The sequence below is a fragment of the Theropithecus gelada genome, chromosome 15 (assembly GCF_003255815.1).
Source record: "Theropithecus gelada isolate Dixy chromosome 15, Tgel_1.0, whole genome shotgun sequence".
NCBI classification, from domain to species: Eukaryota; Metazoa; Chordata; class Mammalia; order Primates; family Cercopithecidae; genus Theropithecus; species Theropithecus gelada.
Window position 1 is genome coordinate 2,706,509 of NC_037683.1, and position 19,718 is coordinate 2,726,226.

The 19,718-nt window shown below is 53.9% G+C and overlaps 1 protein-coding gene across 4 annotated transcripts in view; it reads right to left on the reverse strand.

Annotated features, from left to right (window-relative positions):
* Positions 1 to 1,748, reverse strand: part of LOC112608167 (glycodelin-like) — a 4,406-nt gene extending 2,658 nt beyond the window's left edge. For 2 of the 4 annotated variants that reach the window (XM_025359903.1, XM_025359902.1), the window contains exons 1-3: positions 1,613 to 1,731; positions 1,092 to 1,231; positions 632 to 705 (exon numbers count right to left, since the gene is read on the reverse strand). In XM_025359903.1, the coding sequence (XP_025215688.1) occupies positions 632 to 705; positions 1,092 to 1,231; positions 1,613 to 1,708 (310 nt within the window). In that variant the 5' untranslated portion in view covers positions 1,709 to 1,731. Of the gene's footprint in view, positions 1 to 427; positions 706 to 1,091; positions 1,232 to 1,612 lie in introns of those variants that run through there. The other 2 variants (XM_025359901.1, XM_025359900.1) reach the window with 2 other exon arrangements.
* Between the last annotated feature and the right edge of the window lie 17,970 nt (positions 1,749 to 19,718).

Here is a 19,718-nt window from a genome sequence, read left to right on the forward strand (position 1 = left end):
ACCTGCCCACCTTCTCACCTGCCCAGCTGCCTACCTGCCCACCTTCTCACATGCCTGCCTACCCACCTGCCCGCCTGCCCACCTGCCCGCCTACCCACCTGCCCACCTGCCCACCTTCTCACCTGCCCACCTACCCACCTTCTCACCTGCCCGCCTACCCACCTGCCCACCTTCTCACCTGCCCACCTGCCCACCTTCTCACCTGCCCACCTTCTCACCTGCCCACCTGCCCACCTTCTCACCTGCCTGCCTACCCACCTGCCCACCTGCCCACCTACCCACCTGCCCACCTGCCCACCTTCTCACCTGCCCATCTGCTTGCCTGCAGCCTCCCTGGCCTGTTGTGAGGCCGGAGTGAACAGTGCACACAAAGCGGCTGTCGCCCGTGCCTGGGCACAGTGCAGACCCACGTCCAGCCACTGTCATGCCAAGAATTAGTGCATCCCCCGCCCTCCAGGTAAAATATGCCTTTGGGGTCAGTATCGGGTTGACTGGAGCAAACATTCTGACTCCCTGAAGCAGAGAGAGTTGGCACAGGCCAGGCCCCACTCCCTTCTCCCCCAGCCGCCTCTGGGAGAGCGTGGCCAGCCTGCTGGCACTGAGCCAGCGCTTGGGGCCTGGGGATGCTCACAGTTGATCTTGAACTTCTTCGGATTCTCAGTCTTCTCTCCAAGGACCTTCTTCTCAACACAGCTGTTGTTCTCCCTGCAAGGTGGTGACAATAGAATGAGTGGCCACTTGAATTGGAGTTGCCCTCACTGTCACCCCTAAAATCAGGTCACCACAGGAACTTCCCCGGGTCCCAGGAGCACCGCAGCCCACAGCCGCCCGACCTTCTCCTCAGTCTGACCTGGGGCTGCACTGTGTGGTTGGCTGTTGGCCCAGAGCCTGGGGCAGGGGCTCCAAGGGGACAGGGAACATCTGGAGCCCGGGTTTTCCACCCCATCCTCATGCAGGGGCCACAGTGAAGCCCCTGGCGTCAGAAAATGCCTGGGGCTGAGTCCAGCTCCGCTCACCCCACCCAGTCCTGGACCCCTGCGGGGGAAGACTGAGCCCCCACCTAGCCCCAGTCCCAATGACTAGGAACCCACCATCTGTGCAGAACGATCTCCAGGTGGTCCTCGGGGGTGGGCCACAGCGAGATGACGTGGACCCTCAGAGCAGACTTCACCGTCACCGTGAGGGAGATGTTGTTGGTGGCCATGGCCATGGAGTGCCAAGTCCCTGCCAACTGAGGGGGCCTTGGGCTGCACGGGGTTCCCCCCAACCATGGCTCTCGTGGCAACCGGTGCAGGCGGGGTGGAGTCTAACTGGGATGGGTACAGTGAGCACTGGATGGTGGTCTGTTGTCTACCAGACACTGGGCTATGGAAATTCACCAGTGTGTGTTAACTCAGGAGTGTTCCAAAGCCCAAATAATGAGTCACCTAGGATGCTGGGAAACCAGAGAGGCCACCCTAAAGATGGAGAGCAGAGCTGAGGGGTTCCTGATGTCAGGGCATCCATTCTGAGCCTCCTGTAGGTTTCTGAGACTCTGGGCTTCCCGCCTGCCCGCAGCTCCCACCCACCCCAGGCTTCCCACGGTAAAGCGCCCGCTCCCCCAGCCTCAAACCTTTGGGAGCTCCAGGTTCTGCTTGGTCTGGGGGATGTCTGTGGCCTGGACACTACAGACCAGGGCCACGCCCAGGGTGAGCAGGAGGCATGGCATGGCTGCAGCTTTGAGTGGCTCTGAGCTCTTGAGCGAGAGGGATGCTGAGGCAGTGTGGGCTTGGGGGGCCTTATGTAGGAGGAGGGCAGACAAAAGCCCTGCCCACAGCCATGTGATTCCTCGAACCCGTGACTCATCCTCAGCCCGTGGGGCAGCTTCCTCCACTGGGACAATGGGAGGCTCTTCCCTATGTCCACCTGGGAACCTCCTCTGTGTCTGGGCTGGGCAGTTCCTGGCAGGGCCTCAGGTGGGAGGGGCCTGGGTCGGGTCCAGGCTGGCAGCCAGTGATGGGAGCACCTTCTAGGACGGGGCTATGTCGGGTCAGAGGCCAGCACTGAAGATAGCTGTGCCCAGGGCAGGAGTATGGCCTGTGGGGCAGGCAGAGGGCCTGAGAGCCCCATGGCCGCCCCAGGATGCCACAGACGTCATGCCAGTGGGTGGCTGTCTGCACGATCATAATCCTGACCTGTACCTTCCACTTAGCCATCCCCAGGCGTGCACACCTGTGCCCCTCAAACAGCCAGCCTCTGGACAGGTGCACAGTGCATGCTAGCACTGTTTCTCTCTGACTCACAGGCAAGACGGGGTGGAAACAGAGGCAGTGGACTTTCAGACTTTGTCCCACAGTCTATATTGGAAGCGCTTTTTCCCACAAGGAAGCATCACTTTATAACTTACAATCGAGCCTGTATCTCACTCCTGGAGAGCACCTGAGTCCTGAGGCAAGACACGGGTGTCCACTCCCTCTCTCCCATCCGTCAGAGCAGGTCATTCCAGCCAGGGCAGCTAGGCAAGAAATGGTAACTAAAGGCACGCAGATTGGGAAGGGGGAGGTATACCTGTCCCTATTCGCATATGACATCGTTGCCCGGATACAAAATTGCAAGAACTCTACAAAACCTCTCCTAGAACCGAGCGAGGTCAGCAAGGTCAATCGCACAAAAATCCATCGTGTTCCCACAGTGTCAAGGAGTACAAAACTGGAAATTCAGGATTTGTAATCACACATATAGCATGGAGGCACAAATCTCAGCAAAGATGGACAGGACTTAAACTCTGAACCCAATGAAGGAAATCAAAGACCTAAGGAAATGGACAGGCACGATGTGCATGGGCTGGAAGGTTCAACACAGCAAAGATGTTAGCTCTCCCCAACTCAACCTAGAGATTTAGTGCAATTCCTATGAAATTATCAGGAAGATATTTTGTAGACAGATAGCTATTTTGTAGATAGATATAGATATATGTGTGTCTCACACACACACACATATATAATATATATTTTATATATTTTATATATAACATATTATATATAATTTATATATTATATATAATTTATATATTATATATTATATATTATATTTATTTATTTATTTATTTATTTTGAGGCACAGTCTTGCTCTGTTGCCCAGCCTGGAGTGCAGTGGCACAATCTTAACTCACTGCAACCTCTGCCTCCCAGGTTCAAGTGATTCTGCTGTCTCAGCCCCCCGATTAGCTGGGATGATAGGCTCCCACCACCACACCTGGTTAATTTTTGTATTTTTAGTAGAGAGGGGGTTTCACTATGTTGGCCAGGTTGGTCTCAAACTGCTGACCTCAAGTGATCTGCTCACCTCGGCCTCCCAAAGTGCTGGCATTACAGGCATGAGCCACCGCACCCCACCGTATATAGATATACAGACAATTTTTTTCCAAAATCTGTATGTCAGGGCAAAGGAGCTACAATAGCTAAAGCCATTTTGAAGAAGAATAAAGTATAAAGAGTTAGTCTACCCAAGTTGACAAGCACTATTATCAGTAGTAACCAAGAGAGTGTGGTATTGGCAGAGAAATGGGCACATAGATCAATGAGAAATAGAAAAACCCAAACACGGACCCACACACCTACAACAACAGACCTTTAACAAAGCTGCAAGAACAGTGCGTGGGGGAAGTGCTGTCGGAAAAGAGGGTCCTGGTGCAGACCCCAAGAATGGGTTCTTGGCTCTCACACAGGAAGGAATTCAAGGTGACTCACAAAGCACAGTGAAAACAAGTTAATAGGAAATGAACTCCGTGCCAGAGCCGGGCAACCTCAGCGAGCAGGAGGAGGGACGCCCGTCCTCTGTGAGTGTGTCTGCTCGTAAGAAGCTATAAGGGGCTACAGTGAAACCTGGATCGTGCAGATGCACTTGCTAAAGATAGGGGCTCCTAGTGTGATGGATGACCATTCGCCCTTCAGCCTCAGCCTGCTCGTGGACGTTATCTGTGAGCAAAGACAGCCTCCTGCACTCCCAGGTCATCGGGACGCTCTGCAGGCTTGGTGGGAGATGCCCCGTTTGGGCATAAATGTTTTGCAGTTATAATTGGTGGTCAGCTTAGAATGTGGCTATTTTCAGACCATTTAAGCACGTGCCTGTAATTCCAGCTACTCGGGAGGCTGAGGCATAAAATCGCTTGAATCTGGGAGGCGGAAGTTGCGGTGAGCTGAGATCCCGCCACTGCATTCCAGCCTGAGTGACAGAATGAGACCCTGTCTCAAAAACACAAAGCAAACAAACAAACAAACAAATAAAAAAAACCAAGAAGGCCAGGTGCGGTGGCTCAGGTCTGTAATCCCAGCACTTTGGGAGGCTGAGGCGGACGGATCATGAGGTCAGGAGATCGAGACCATCCTGGCTAACATGGTGAAACTCCGTCTCTACTAAAAATACAAAAAAAATTAGCCAGGCGAGGTGGTGGGTGCCTGTAGTCCCAGCTACTCGGGAGGCTGAGGCAGGAGAATGGCGTGACCCCCGGGAGGCGGAGCTTGCAGTGAGCCGAGATCGCGCCACTGCACTCCAGCCTGGGCGATAGAGTGAGACTCCTTCTCAAAAAAAAAAAAAAAAAAAAAAAAAAACCAAGAAATTAAAAATCAGCCCACAGGAAGCCAGTTGTCAGCTCCCCAGGGTTCCCAACCATGGACATAGCTGCTACCTGTTACCCACGTTGAGCTCATGTGCTGTGAGACCCACCCAGGTCCTGGCACATCATGCTCTGGATGGGGGGGTGGTGTCCTTTAGGCAGAGAAACAGGAAATTGTTGTAGTCAGTATTGAGCAGCACAGCCTCATTATATAACCTTACAGGTGCCTTGTGAGTGTCTAGCTATTCATGTTAAGATGGAGTCACTCTGGTCATGTTTTATTAAACCAGAGGCCTGGCAAGCAGGAGTCCCTCTAAGAAAAGGACACAGTCTTTGCAACAAATGGTGCTGGAGCACTTCATCACGTGCAATCGATCCCATGCAAACAAAGAACCTCCATCTAAAACCTCACACCTGACATACGCATTCACTCATAGTTTAAATAAAACAAAAAAACTATACAACTTTTAGAAGAAAGCGTACGAGAAAATCTTCAGGACTTAGGGCTAGGAAAAGAATTCTTAGACTTGACACCACATGCAAGATCCACAAAAGAAAAAAACCTGATAAATCATACTGCATCAAAATCTGAAACTCTTACTCCAGAAAGACTTTGTGAAGAGGATGAAGACGGCTGGGCGTGATGGATCACATCTGTAATCCCAGCACTCTGGGAGGCCGAGGTGGGTGGATCACCTGAGGTCAGGAGTTCGAGACCACCTATGGCCAACATGGCGAAACACCGTTTTACTAAAAATACAAAATTAGCCAGGCCTGGTGGCACGTGCCTGTAATCCCAGCTACTCAGGAGGCTGAGGCAGGAGAATCACTTGAACCCAGGAGGCGGAGGCTGCAGTGAGCTGGGATCGCGCCACTGCACTCCGGCCTGGGTGACAGACTGAGACTCCTTCTCAAAAAAAAGAGGATGAAGAGACAAGCTACAAATGGGGAGAAAAACATTTCAAAGTTCCATATCCAACAAAGGACTGGTGTCTGGAAGATATAAAGAACTTTGAAAACTCAACAGCAAAAATAAAATTCACCTGGAAAATGGGCAAAAACAGGCCGGGCGCGGTGGCTCACGCCTGTAATCCCAGCACTTTGGGAGACTGAGAAGGGCGGATCACGAGGTCGGGAGGTCGAGACCATCCTGGCTAACACAGTGAAACCCCGTCTCTACTAAAAAATACAAAAAACTAGCTGGGCGAGGTGGCGGGCGCCTGTAGTCCCAGCTACTCGGGAGGCTGAGGCAGGAGAATGGCGTAAACCTGGAAGGTGGAGCTTGCAGTGAGCCGAGATCCAGCCACTGCACTCCAGCCTGGGTGACAGAGCGAGACTCCGTCTCAAATAAAAAAAAAAAGAAAGAAAATGGGCAAAAACCATGAAGGAACAGCTCCCCAAAGAAGATCTAGGGTGGCAAATAAGAACCTAAAAGGATGCTCAATGTCATTGACTATCAAGGAGCACCAATCAAAGCCACAGTGAGATATCACAGCCCAGCTATTAGGACAGTGACAATGAAAAGTAGGGACTGGCCGGGCGCGGTGGCTCAAGCCTGTAATCCCAGCACTTTGGGAGGCCGAGACGGGCGGATCACGAGGTCAGGAGATCGAGACCATCCTGGCTAACACGGTGAAACCCCGTCTCTACTAAAAATACAAAAACTTAGCCGGGCGTGGCGGCGGGCGCCTGTAGTCCCAGCTACTCGGGAGGCTGAGGCAGGAGAATGGCGTGAACCCGGGAGGCGGAGCTTGCAGTGAGCTGAGATCCGGCCACTGCACTCCAGCCTGGGTGACAGAGCGAGACTCCGTCTCAAAAAAAAAAAAAAAAAGAAAAGTAGGGACTGTACCAGAGAAACTAGATCTCTCATAATGTTGAGAAATCCATACTTTAAGTGGCTCTAAAATGGTACAGCCATGCTGGAAATTGTAAGTTGCTTTTATTTTTTATTGAAAAAATTTTAAGTTTCAATAATAGAGACTGGGTCTCACTATGTTGGCCAGATTGGTCTTGAACTCCTGGGCTCAAGAGATCCTCCCACCTTGGCCTCCCAAAGTGCTGAGATTACAAGTGTGAGCCACCACACCCAGCTGGAAGTTTCTTTTAAAACTAAGCCTATGCTGGGCCAGGCATGGCGGCTCACGCCTTTAATCCCCACACCTTGGGAGGCCAAGGTGGGTGGATGACCTGAGGTCAGGAGTTCGAGACCAACTTGGCCAACATGGTAAAACCCCGTCCCTACTAAAAATACAAAAAATTACCTGGGTGTGGTGGCGTGCACCTGTAGTCCCAGCTACTCAGGAGGCTGAGGCAGGAGAATTGCTTGAACCCGGGAGGCGGAGGTTGCAGTGAGCTGAGATTGTGCCACTGCACTCTAGCCTGGGTGACAAAGACTCCGTGTCAAACAACAACAACAACAAAATACTGAGCATATGCTTACTCTACAGCCTGGCACTTTTACTCCTGGGCATTTATCCCAGACAAACGGGATAAATGGACACAGAAAACCCTGCATACAATTGTCCACAGCAGCTTTGCCTGTAATAGCTAATAACTGGAAACCACCATCCGTGAATGAACGGTTAGACAGACGAGTACATCCGCCTTATGGGAGACTCAGCCATAAAACGGGGTGAACTGCTGATACCCACAGCAGCAGGAGGACGTTCAAGGGAACTACACTGAGTGAGAAAGGCCAATCCCAAAAGGTCGCATACTCTATGACTGTTCATACAATATTCTCGAAATGACATTATAGGAATTGAAAGCTGATTAGTGGCTGCCAAGGGCTGGGCCTGGGGAGTGGGTGTGTCTCTAAAGGGGTAACACAAGAGACCTCTGTGGGGATGGAACCATTCTATATGTTGATTGTGGCGGTGGTTACACACATCTACACAGGTAAAAACTTGCATAGAACCACACACACAAGCAAATATAAAACTAGACGGGCGGATCATGAGGTCAGGAGATCGAGACCATCCCGGCTAACACGGTGAAACCCCGTCTCTACTAAAAAATGCGAAAAAAAACTAGCCAGGCGAGGTGGCGGGCGCCTGTGGTCCCAGCTACTCGGGAGGCTGAGGCAGGAGAATGGCGTAAACCCGGGAGGTGGAGCTTGCAGTGAGCTGAGATCCGGCCACTGCACTCCAGTCTGAGCGACAGAGTGAGACTCCATCACAAACAAAACAAAACAAAACAAACAAAAACAAACAAACAAACAAAAGCAAATATAAAACTGGTGAAATATGAATAAGACCTGTAGACCACATCCACATCAATTTCCTGGTCCTGCATGACGTATGGTTATGTAAATTTTCGCACATTACTTATGTGAGGTCTGACTGTAGCTATGCACAGCATGCAAAGGGCACACAGGACCCCTCTGTAATATTTTTGCAGCTTCCCATGAATCTATAGTTATTTCAAAACAAAAGCTACAACACAACGCAAACCTCCCCTCCTGGCTAATGTACAATAGCAGGTGTCGTATTTATCCACCTTAAACAACTAGAAGCCCAGGAGATTTCGGAAGCAGTGCTTTCTGGATATTTGACAACAGGCAGCGAAGGATCGTGATCCCTGAGAGACGGACACGAGCACTGAGCTCTGTGACCCCAGCAAGGCCTGGCTCAGGGCAAACGAACCCAAACAGATCGCAGGGTCCCACCCCACACACACTGAGGAGAAGAGTATTAGAGTGTGGGGAGGTGGAGGGACTCGACTTTGCTGGGCAAAGCTTCGGAGAGGGGCTGCACGGAGCGCTCAGGAGACACACAGAGGGGCAGGGAGGAAACCTTGGAAATGGTCAACTGAGTGACTCTTAGAACTCACACAGCCGAGGAGAAAGCCTTCAGAATACACGGGGCAGCAGGCAGAATTCTAAGAAAGAGACTGCATTGGTAGTGGGGTTAGCAAGGGCTGTTCCGAACCCATCCGAATACAATTAAAAGCAAGTATGGGGAAGATCCAACATGTTAAAACAATTTAACTGCAGCCACACAGTCTAACGTTATTTAACGAAAAACAAAATTGAGTGTGTTATTTCTTGCTGCATAAGAAATTGTCTCCAAACACAACAGCTTCAAACAACGATTTCTGAGGGTCAGGAGTCGGGGAGTGGCCCAGCTGGGTGGTTCGGGCTCAGGGTCTGCAATGAGGCTGTGGTCACGTTCTGGGCCGGGACTTCAGGCTCTGGAGAATGTCTTGGAACTGGTGGGCCACAATGGCCAGTGGGAATTTCAGGCTCCTGCCACATGAGCCTCTCCCTGGGGCTGCCTGTGACACGGTTCCCCACCATAAGCGGTAAGAGGAGCAGTGGGGCTGATGTCACACTCTGTGTCTGATTCACACGCCATCCCTTCCTCCTTGTCATAGCTATTAGAAGTGGGTCATGAGGTCCAGCCCATACACAATGGAAGGCATCACACAAGGGAAGCCATCCTGGAGGCCAGCTGCCACGTCAAGAAACCAACAACGTGAAATCCACAAAGTAAATATGACATCCAGTTAACAATTATCAGGCAGGCAATGAAGCAAGAACGTATGAGACATAAGCAGGAGAAAAATCGAGTGATAGAAACAGATCCAGAAATGACAGTGACGGTGGACTCAGCACATCAGGATGTTAAAGACCCATTCTACATATCTCTACATGCTCAAGAGGGTACTGAAAGGCAAGAACCTGATGAGAAGCAAAATGGGAGGCATGGAAAAGACCCAGGAAGGAAAACCGCGCGTCCACGGTGGAAAACAATGGGCAGCTTCTTAGAAAGTTAAACACATCATTATCCCATGACCCAGAAACTTTGCTTGAATTGAAAACAGGAATTCAAACAAACAGTTGTGTGTGTGCGTATTTGTGGCTGCACTGTTCAGAATAGCCAAAAGATGTAAACAACTCAAGTGTCTATCAAACAATGAGTGGATAAAAAGCATGGGGTTGGCGGGGCGAGGTGGCTCCTGCCTGCAATCCCAGTACTTTGGGAGGCCAAGGTGTGTGGATCACCTGAGGTCAGGAGTTTGAGACCAGCCTGGCCAACATGGTGAAAAATCTCTACTAAAAATACAAAAATTAGCCTGGCATCATGTTGGTGTGCACCTGTAATCCCAGCTACTAGGGAGGCTGAGGCAGGAGAATTGCTTGAGCCTGGGAGGCGGAGTTTGCAGTGAGCCGAGATTGTGCCACTGCACTCCAGCATGGGTGGCAGAGCAAGAATCCATCTAAAAAAAAAAAAAAAAAAAAAAGCAAAAAAGCATGGGGTCTATTCAAATGGTAGAATATTATTCAGCTATGAAAAGGAACAGGGCTAGGCCGGGCGTGGTGGTTCAAGCCTGTAATCCCAGCACTTTGGGAGGCCGAGACGGGCGGATCACGAGGTTAGGAGATCGAGACCATTCAGGCTAACACGGTGAAACCCCGTCTCTACTAAAAAATACAAAAAACTAGCTGGGTGTGGTGGCGGGCACCTGTAGTGCAGCTACTCTGGAGGCTGAGGCAGGAGAATGGCATAAACCCAGGAGGCGGAGCTTGCAGTGAGCTGAGATCCGGCCACTGAACTCCAGCCTGGGCGACAGAGTGAGACTCTGTCTCAAAAAAAAAAAAAAAAAAAAAAAAAAAGAAAAGGAACAGGGCACTGGTCCATGTTACAACATGGAAGAACCTTGAAAACATGCTAAGTGAAAGGAGCCAGTCACAAAAAGTCACATGTTGTATGATTCCGCTGATAGGAAATGTCCAGAACAGGTAAATCCTTAGGGACAGACAGTGGGGGGCGAATGCTGCTGGAGACTAGGCTTCCTTTGGGGCGATGGGAATGTTTTGGAACTACAAAGAGGTCATGGATACGCACCCGGGTGTGTGGACTCATTGCTACACAATTGTACACTTCAAAACGGTTATTTTACACTCTGTGAATTTCACCTCGGTGAAGTTTTAAGAAATTAAAAGGGAATAAAGAACCAGATGGAAATCCTAGACATGGAAAGCAAGGAATTTGACGTGATGAGTACACTGGTGGGTTCACAGCAGATGGACCGAGGAAAGCAGGGCAGGCTTGGGGCCCAGCAGCAGAGCGACCCACAATGAAGCCACAAGAAAAAGTCCGAAGGGGACGAAAGGGATGAGGGTCAGGGACCATGGGACAACCTCAAGGGGTCTGACCTACACAGGGCCCCAGCAGGGAAGAGAGAATGGGCTCTCTTTTTCTCCAATGGCCCCTCTCTCCACTCTCAGGCTGGCCTGGTGCCCTTCCTTTGCCAGATTTCCCACCCAGCTGTGAGCTTAAGCTTGAGACCCTCTGTTCCCCTGGAGCGCCCTGGCAAGGTGGTGTCCCAGGTCTCCAAATTCTTCCACTGCTGAAGCCCCTCCTGCCTGGATCTGCCCTTGCCCTAGCTTGGTCCACTTCCTGACTGTGCAACCGCGAGCAAAATCCTTAATCCCAGGGCTCTGTTTCTGCATAGAAATGAGAACAGTGCCCACGCCACTGGGTTCTTCCAGCAGTAAGCGACATAGGCATGAAAAGCTGGTGTCACAGTGCCCGGAGCAGAGCTCAGTCGATGGCAGCAGCTTGCACGCTTGGACTCACCTTGATCTCCCTGTTGGGACCAGGACCCTCGGGAGTGAGGTTGCCTGGGAGAGGCCCGGAAGCTGCCATGTTGCTGAAATAACATTGGAAGAGGTCATTTTCAGCACCGAGTGACGGAGGCTGAGCTCAGGGACCAGATGGGAGAGAGTGTTGGGGTGGAAAAGAGCTGGGAAGGGAGCTGGGCTGGGGGCGCAAGCTGAGGAGCATCCGGAACGCCACCTTGTTGAGATGGTTTGTGACAAACGTGAACGGAGGCAGCGGGCGGGTCCACGTCTCTGCAGGGATGGGCTTTTCCTGCCCAACGCTTTATGTGCGAGTTTCCTAAAAGCTGGTGGATCTATGAGCAGTGCTGAGGGGTTCCGGGGTGGGCCAGGAAAAGAAGGACTGAGCCAGGAAGCAGCAAGGTAGGCAGCGGCGTGGGGGCGGGGCCGGGAGGCGGAGCGGGAGGCAGCGGCGTGGGGGCGGGGCCGGGAGGCGGAGTGGGAGGCAGCGGCGTGGGGGCGGGGCCGGGAGGCGGAGTGGGAGGCAGCGGCGTGGGGGCGGGGCCGGGAGGCAGCGGCGTGGGGGCGGGGCCGGGAGGCGGAGGCGTGGGGGCGGGGCCAGGAGGCGGAGTGGGAGGCGGAGGCGTGGGGGCGGGGCCGGGAGGCGGAGTGGGAGGCGGAGGTTTGGAGGCGGGGCCGGGAGACGGAGTGGGAGGTAGAGGCGTGGGGGCGGGGCCGGGAGGCGGAGTAGGAGGCGGAGGCGTGGGGGCGGGGCCGGGAGGCGGAGTGGGAGGCGGAGGTTTGGGGGCGGGGCCGGGAGACGGAGTGGGAGGTAGAGGCGTGGGGGCGGGGCCGGGAGGCAGAGTGGGAGGTAGAGGAGTGGCGTGGGCGTAGTGACAGTGTCTGGTTTGGTGAGGCCCAAAGGACCAGGTCAAGCCTTTATGTTGGGGGGTTGAGATAGGAGGATAGCCGGGCCGGAGTGGACAGAGCTCAGGCGCTGACCCGTCAAGGTCGGGGACATGCCCTTGCACCGAGTGCTGCTTCTGATGACCACAGTCCCAGATACTGGGGGGTGACCAGCCCGCAGGTGACCAGCACTGCCCCTTCCCAAGACATTTAAGAGGTCCTGAACACAAACAGACCAGCCCCAGCCTCTGGGCCAGCTCCCACCTCGTTCCTGGCCCCTCAAGGATCCACACCACTTGACCTCATTCATCTCCTGTGTCCAGGATTGGGGGGCCCAGGGCCTCAGGGCTGTGAGTACCACCTGGGACTGGCGGGCCCCAGAGCCTTTGTGTGGGGGAAGGGGGAGGATGCCGACCAGGGGTTGGTGAGGAAAGGGCAGAGGGGAGCTCTGTCTTCAGGCCTAGGTGGACCAGAGCATGACCAGCCCTGACGGGGGAAAGGCGGACGTGGGGTCACAGTGGGTGGGGAGGGGGCAGGTGCCCTGGGGCAGGATGGAACAGCTTGGGAGCTGGATACGTCACTACAGGGAGCCAGGAGTACCTGGACCACCAGCCTCGACCTTGGGCACATATTTGGGGCCAGGTCATTTTCGCTTCTGGGATGAGGACGCAAAGCTAAGGGAAGCCTCAGCCAGGCCCCTTTAATTGTTGGTTCCGGGCCCGGACCTGACCCTTCCCAGGGCTTTACATTTCGTCAAAAAGCAAACCATGAGCTTTTGAAAGTCTGAGGTTACTGGCAAACACGTGATTTTAATGTAGCCTTTCATTGCAAAGTGAAAAATTCCTAGTGGAATTCTATCTGATGCAAGAGAGAAGCTTGAAGGAGATTAGCTTCTTGAAAACCCACAGGCTGGCAGGTGAGGGAAGGTGTCTCGGGCAGGGTGGGTTGGGCAATACCTCATCCCAGAGACACTCCACCCACCTCCCTAAGCTGCCCAGGCACCCCTCGTGAGGAGTGGCACCCCCTCCTCTGTTGGACTGAAGTCACCAAAGACACGAAAGGTGGGCTGTGGCCGAGGTCCCCCTGGGGCTCCCAACAGCGCTAAGACTCGAAGCCCGTTCAGGTGCCCAACCTGGGAAATGTGCGTCCCTCCAGAACTCTCAGGAGGCTGAGGCAGGAGGATTGCTTGAGCCCAGGAGGTCGAGGCTGTAGTGACCCGAGATCCACCGCTGCATTCCAGCCTCCTGGGTGTCCCAATGACCCTGTCTCAAGTAAAAGTAACAATTAAGTAAAAAGACGTTGCGCGTCCCCCATGTTGGGGGCTCTCTCCTCGCCATCCACCATCCAACATTCATCTATCCATTCATCCATCCAACCATCCCCCCATCTGTCACCCATCCATATAACCATCCATCCACCATCTATCACCCATTATCCATCCACCATCCAATATTCATCTATCCATTCATCCATCCATTCATGCATCCACCCATCCACCCATCCGCCATCCATTCATCTACCCATCTATCAACCATCCATCATCATCAATCTACCATCTAACATTAATCTATCTATCCATCCATCCATCCATCTATTCATCTGCCCGTCCGCCATCCACCATCCATTCATTAACCCGTCTATCCTCCACTCATTCATTCATCCATTTATTAGATTGAGTAACATGAGATAGAAACCATTATGATTGTGTGGCTGAACCCGTGTTTTCCCTGACACCATTGATAGCACCAGGTCCTGTAACCACTGCTATTACCAAATGCTTTCCCTGATAACAAGTGAAGCTTCCTCCTAAGGACATGTATACATGACAGTGTATTGCAATCCCTGGGGCTTGGAACTGACCAAACACCAGGATCTGGCTTTCCAGCAACAGCTTCTGCCTCATCTCTTGGCCCCCTGGGATTCACTCTCTCTGACCTCAGGGTCTCCCATGCCAAAGATGAAGAACCCCTGGGCCCAGAGCCTGAGGATGACTCTCAGAATTGAATGGGCCTTGTCCCTTCACGGGTAGGGAAGAGAGAGAACCTAGATAGGGGTGTTTTTCAGGGAAAAGGCAAAGAGAGGGAGCTCAGGTCCTCTGGCCTTGTGGATGCTGGTATGGCTGGAAGGTGATCAACACTCAGAGATGGAAAGGAGGGTGTGGAGGTACAGGAGGGTGTGATGGCCCCTGGGAGGTTAGCGGCCAGGGACTGGGTGTCATTGAGGCATTTGCAGATGTTAATCATAGTTCCAAGAGTACTGTGGATTTTCAAAGTTTATAAGGTGTTTAGAAATAATGTGTTTGATTTTTAATATTGGCTCTAATGTGGTAATCTTGCAAAATACAAATATATTATAGCGATACCTGACCTCACGTTTTTAGAGGGGCTTAAGATAGGCGAAGTTTTTTCCAAACAATGACTTTGACCTCTGAGGGAACTAAGGTTCGAGAAAGGCAGCACGATTGGCCCACCGTTTCGCCATGAGTCAGGGATTGGGGGATGCTGGGAGGGACCCGTGGTCAGTAGGTTTAGGGATTTGCTCTGGAGTGCTGAGTGTCCTGGGCGAGATGGAGGAGGTGGCTGCACCAACTGCCCCTGAACTGCTCACTTTAAAACATTGATCTTATGTGAATTTTCATTCAATAAATGATTAAGAAAGAAATTCATCTGGTAAGATTTGAGAGGTGAAAGAACTATTTGCCGATGAACCGATGGAGAATTTTCCAGCAGGGAACACAGACATCAGCCTTCAGGGGAAGCCTAAGGAACGCTGCCACTGCTGCTGAGGGCAGGTCAGGTTGCTGAACCAGCTCCCTGAGGACAATCAGAGGCATCTGGGGGCAGAGAAGGCGGGAGGACGCACCAAGCTGAGATGCAGGCAGGGCGGAGGCGGGAAGAGCTGACCTCTAAGAGAGGCTTGGTCATTGCTCTGGTGACTCCGGCCTCCCTCTCTGCCTGACCTCAGGCCTTCCAGCGTCTTCCCGCTGTCACCCTGTCACGTGCAGGCACAGTGAGAGGCACAGACGCCAGAGGCTGGACTTAGCGGTTGGCCCAAAGGGCGCCCTGTTGACCTGAGCCCCGACTGTTCTCTCAGCCAGGGGTTCTTGGGTTCTTTCCTGGGACTGGGGGAGCTCCTGAGCTTAAAGCATCTGTCCTATGACCCAGGGCTGACCCCAGCAGGAGGTCAGGGCTGCAGGTGATGCCAGGCTCACAATGGCACCCTTGTGTTTCCCAGGCCCGGGCACCGCCTTCCCCGCCCACTCCCAATTCCCCCGGGTGGCAGCACCATAGGTGTCAGCCCGACCCAGTCATTCCCTGCAGGGAGGGCTGCTGGGGGGTGTCCTGCCGTCCCCAGGGTGGAGAGAGGCAGGGCCACTGCCCTTTCGGGCCAGAGACAAGTGAGCAGGTCCCAGCCCCCAGGGGCCACAGAGAAAGGCTCTGGTGTTCCCTAACCCTGCTGACCTTCTGCCAGTGACAGGCAGGATTCCCACCCACTACCGGATCTCAGAGAGGAAAAGGTGTTGCTCCAGGCCCTTTGACCATCTGGCCCCTGAATGAGACTCCAGGGCTGGCCCCTTCTCAGCAGGAGCCTGGACACTCAGGGACACCTGCGGGGCCCGAGAGGCAGTGTCTGTGCACAGCCCAGCAGGCTCTGTGGGAGGAAACGTGTGGATGGAGGCTGGCAGGCCAGGAAGGGGATGCGGGCAGCAGCCACACGGGCTGCTAAGAAATTGTTTTCTCCACGTGTGTGTGTATAGGGGTGTGAGCATGTGTGTTGGAAAGGGCTGTACACACACGCGATGGAACGGGATAGAACATTCAGAAACAGCCACACGGGCTGCTAAGAAATCGTATTCTCCACATGTGTGTATAGGGGGTGTGAGCATGTGTGTTGGAAAGGGCTGTACACACACACGATGGAACGGGATAGAACATTCAGAAATAGCCACACAGACAGGGCTCATGTATTAATGGAACCCGTGGCTCAGTTCTATTGAGAAAGGACGATCTTTTCACCCACTGGGTTTGGAACAGCTGCTGGTCCACAGGCAGATCGATGGTCCTTAACATGAGCGACAGGCCTGCCTCACACAAAGCCAGCTCCCAGGTCTCCATGTAACGCAAGTCTACAACACATTCAGAAGAAAACAAAGGAGAGACCGTCACGACCTGGGGTTAGGCAGAGAATTCTCAGCTACAGCACCAGAAGGGTGACTCATTCAAGGAGAAGGAATGGGTTGGACGTCATCAACATTAAAGAGAAACACATTTCCGTTTATTATAAGCCACCCAGATGATGGCATTTGGTTATAGCGGCCTAAATGGAGCGAGTCTCCAAAGTAACATTTAAATAGGCCCTTATCTCCTTCAGCCAGAAAGTAGGCAGAGCGGAAAACCAGGAACCAATTGAAGAAGCGGCAGAATTTTGGAGAAGGCTAAATTTGTAGCCTCAGCTCATCTCCTATGCCAGTTAGAACCCCGAGCTGGGAGGAGTGAGGCCCTGCGCCTGGGGACTGGGGTATCCAGGTAGATGCTTTTGAGAACCTTGGAGCCACATCCCCCGGAACTCCCAGGGAAGGGGCCCCCACACCTGTTAGAATAGAACACCCCCACCACCCTTGAAGACCACACAGAGGTCAAAGCTTGGCGGGAAGATGCTTGCCCAAGTCGAGGTCACTGTGCCAATGGCCGACTGTGGCCAGCCTGTGGTGCTCCATCTGGGGGTACGCTGTCCCGTGCAGGGGGGCTCCCCTGAAGCAGCTGCAGGATGGGGCTGACACACACTACAGGACCCAGGAGCACACACCAACCTAATAAAAGCCATTCTTCAGGCTGAGGGATGTGATCAGCAGGGAAACAGGACACTCAGGATCAAACAGCACTCAGCGAGGAAGGTCTGCGGGTAAAGAGAAAACACCCTCTCCATTCCTTTATCACACGTGGGACGGCTTCAGGCAGGCTCTGCAGTGCTGCGTCGCGGCGTCTCCAGCATATGTAGATGCGTTGCGCATCAGCAATGACATGAGGGAAAGCACCTGTGCCGTCACAGGGTCTATGACACGAGGCAGAGCGGGGAGGATGCACCTGTGTGGTCACAGGGTCTATGACATGAGGGAGAGCGGGGAGGACGCACCTGTGGGGTCACAAGGTCTATGACATGAGGCAGAGCGGGGAGGACACATCTGCGGGGTCACAAGGTCTATGACATGAGGGAGAGCGGGGAGGACGCACCTGTGTGGTCACAGGGTCTATGACATGAGGCAGACCGGGGAGGACACATCTGCGTGGTCACAAGGTCTATGACATGAGGCAGAGCGGGGAGGACGCACCTGTGGGGTCACAAGGTCTATGACATGAGGGAGAGCGGGGAGGACGCACCTGTGGGGTCACAGGGTCTATGACATGAGGCAGACCGGGGAGGACACATCTGCGTGGTCACAAGGTCTATGACATGAGGGAGAGCGGGGAGGACGCACCTGTGGGGTCACAAGGTCTTCACGTTTTAAGTAAAGGACACATTGCTCGCTCCAAGTCCACTGTGAATTAAGGATGTCATTGTCGCCCCTAGAGCAGACACGTTTAAAATAATGCAGAGGGATAATGAAAAAGCTGACACATGAATTGGGATGAAATTGGGAAGAACAGAGCCGTTAGGGCTGATGGGCCGCCCTCTGACCTTCTGTAACATCTTCCAAGGGGCCCTTGGTCCTCTTTCTTCACCACTTTCTTCACAGCCCACTTTCTTCCCCACCAGTCCTCCAGGGACATCTCCTCTCCCGATGGCCCCTCCGCACCAGACCCTGCGCCTCCCTAAGAGGTGGATTCCCATCCAGCGCCTTCCAAACTCCCTTTCCAGCTCTCGCGCAGTCACGCTCTGGTCCACATGAGAGTTCTCCTTATCGCCACACGTAGTGAAGGGTTCTCTCTTCTGGGGTGCACCCAGGTGGGGTGTCTGTCTTCTTCTGTCACTGCTGCCCCATCATCCTCTCCTCTCTGCACAGTTGTCCGGACTGTCCCTGGGCCTGGGCTCTGGCACTGGCCCTGCGGGAGAGGGGGGTTCTGGCTTCCCCATGGAGGTTGTGTGGGGCACGGGGCACTTTCTGAGCTACAGGTGCTCGCACAGGCTCTTTGCACTCATCTGCGTGGTGTCTGAAGACTGGTGCAGAGACTTACACACCTGAGATGGGTGTGCCGGCCAGCGTGGCCACGTCTGCCTGCTGCAGGTGACACCCGCTGTAGCCACGTCACCCCTGGAGCCTGGCAGATGGGAGATGGAGCTGGGCATGGGTGGCATCTGCTGTGGGTGAGAACCTCAGATGCCTCGTAAGAACCGAGATTCATCTTGAGATGCAGAAAGTGGAACCCAAATGGAATCGGGTTTCTTTTATTTTTTATCTTATTTTTTGAGACAGGGTCTTGCTCTATCACCCAGGCTGGAATGCAGTGACATGATCATAGCTCATTGCAGCCTCGACCTCCTGGGCTCAAGCAATTCTCCCACCTCAGCCTCCCAAGTAGGTGGGACTACAGGTGTGCACCACCAAGCCTGGCTAATTTTTTTTTTTGGTAGAGATGGGATCTCACTACGTTGCCCAGGCTGGTCTCCATCTCCTGGCTTCAAGTGATTCTCTCACCTCGGCCTCCCAAAGTGCTGGGAACACAGGCATGAGCCACCATGCCTGGCCAGAATCGAGGTTTTTTAAAATGCAGTCTTGACCTATCGCGGAGGCCCTGGTTAGGGGCCGGCCCCTTCCTGAGCAGCTGATTGGTCCACACAGCCACCCTGCCCTATTCAGATGGCCCCGCTCGGGGGCCACTCCCCACCAGCCCTCATTGCCCCAAGGCCAGGTACCAGACAATCAGGGACAGCCGCTATGCCCTGCAGCCGAGAAATGACTCATGTTAGCTGGCCACAGGCAGCCGGGTCACCCGCTACCCTTTCCGCTCCCTCCCCTGAGCTCCGCGGGCTGTTGTCCTGTCCCGGGCGCAAGCCACCCCGTGTGGTGCTGCCCGGCAGCCGCCCTCTCCTGGGGAGAAGCAGGTCACTAAGAGTCTGCCTCTCCTCGCTCTCAGCGCCACTGCGAGGTTGCGCCATCGACAGAAACTTTAAATTCTACAAACCGCCAGGGTCAGGAAAGGCGCCTGCGCGAGGTGGGACCTCCGGTGGCTGCCCCCAAGCTGGGAACTTCCCGTCCCAAACCTACCCAGGCACAGAGAGGGACAGCGTGGAGCCAGGCCTTGGCGGCAGTGCTGGTGTGGTTCCCCGGAGGACAGGACTGGCTTCCCCTGTGAGCTCAAGCCTGAGCCACACCCTGCCTTAAGCTGCTGTCCCCTCTCCCCATGTCCAGCCTCACGGACTCAGCGTCAGTGCTGAGGGCCCTGGTGGCCCTGCCCAGTCCCCCTCTGGGGTGGCAGCTACGCTTGGTCCCAGGCCTTCTGGTCTTACTTGTGCAGGATCGAGGAGCAGAGCCCTGCCCCCACCCACCCCTAGAGCCTGAGCTCCGTGGGCAGCTGACCTGCAGGAAGCAGCCCCCCCGAACCTTCAGGCCGAGTCGCCAGCACACACCCCCCTGCCAGACCCCTCCAGGCCCCTCGCACTGTTGGCCTGTGGCACCCACCATGGAGAACTGGGCCTAGGCTGGTCCCCTGTCCT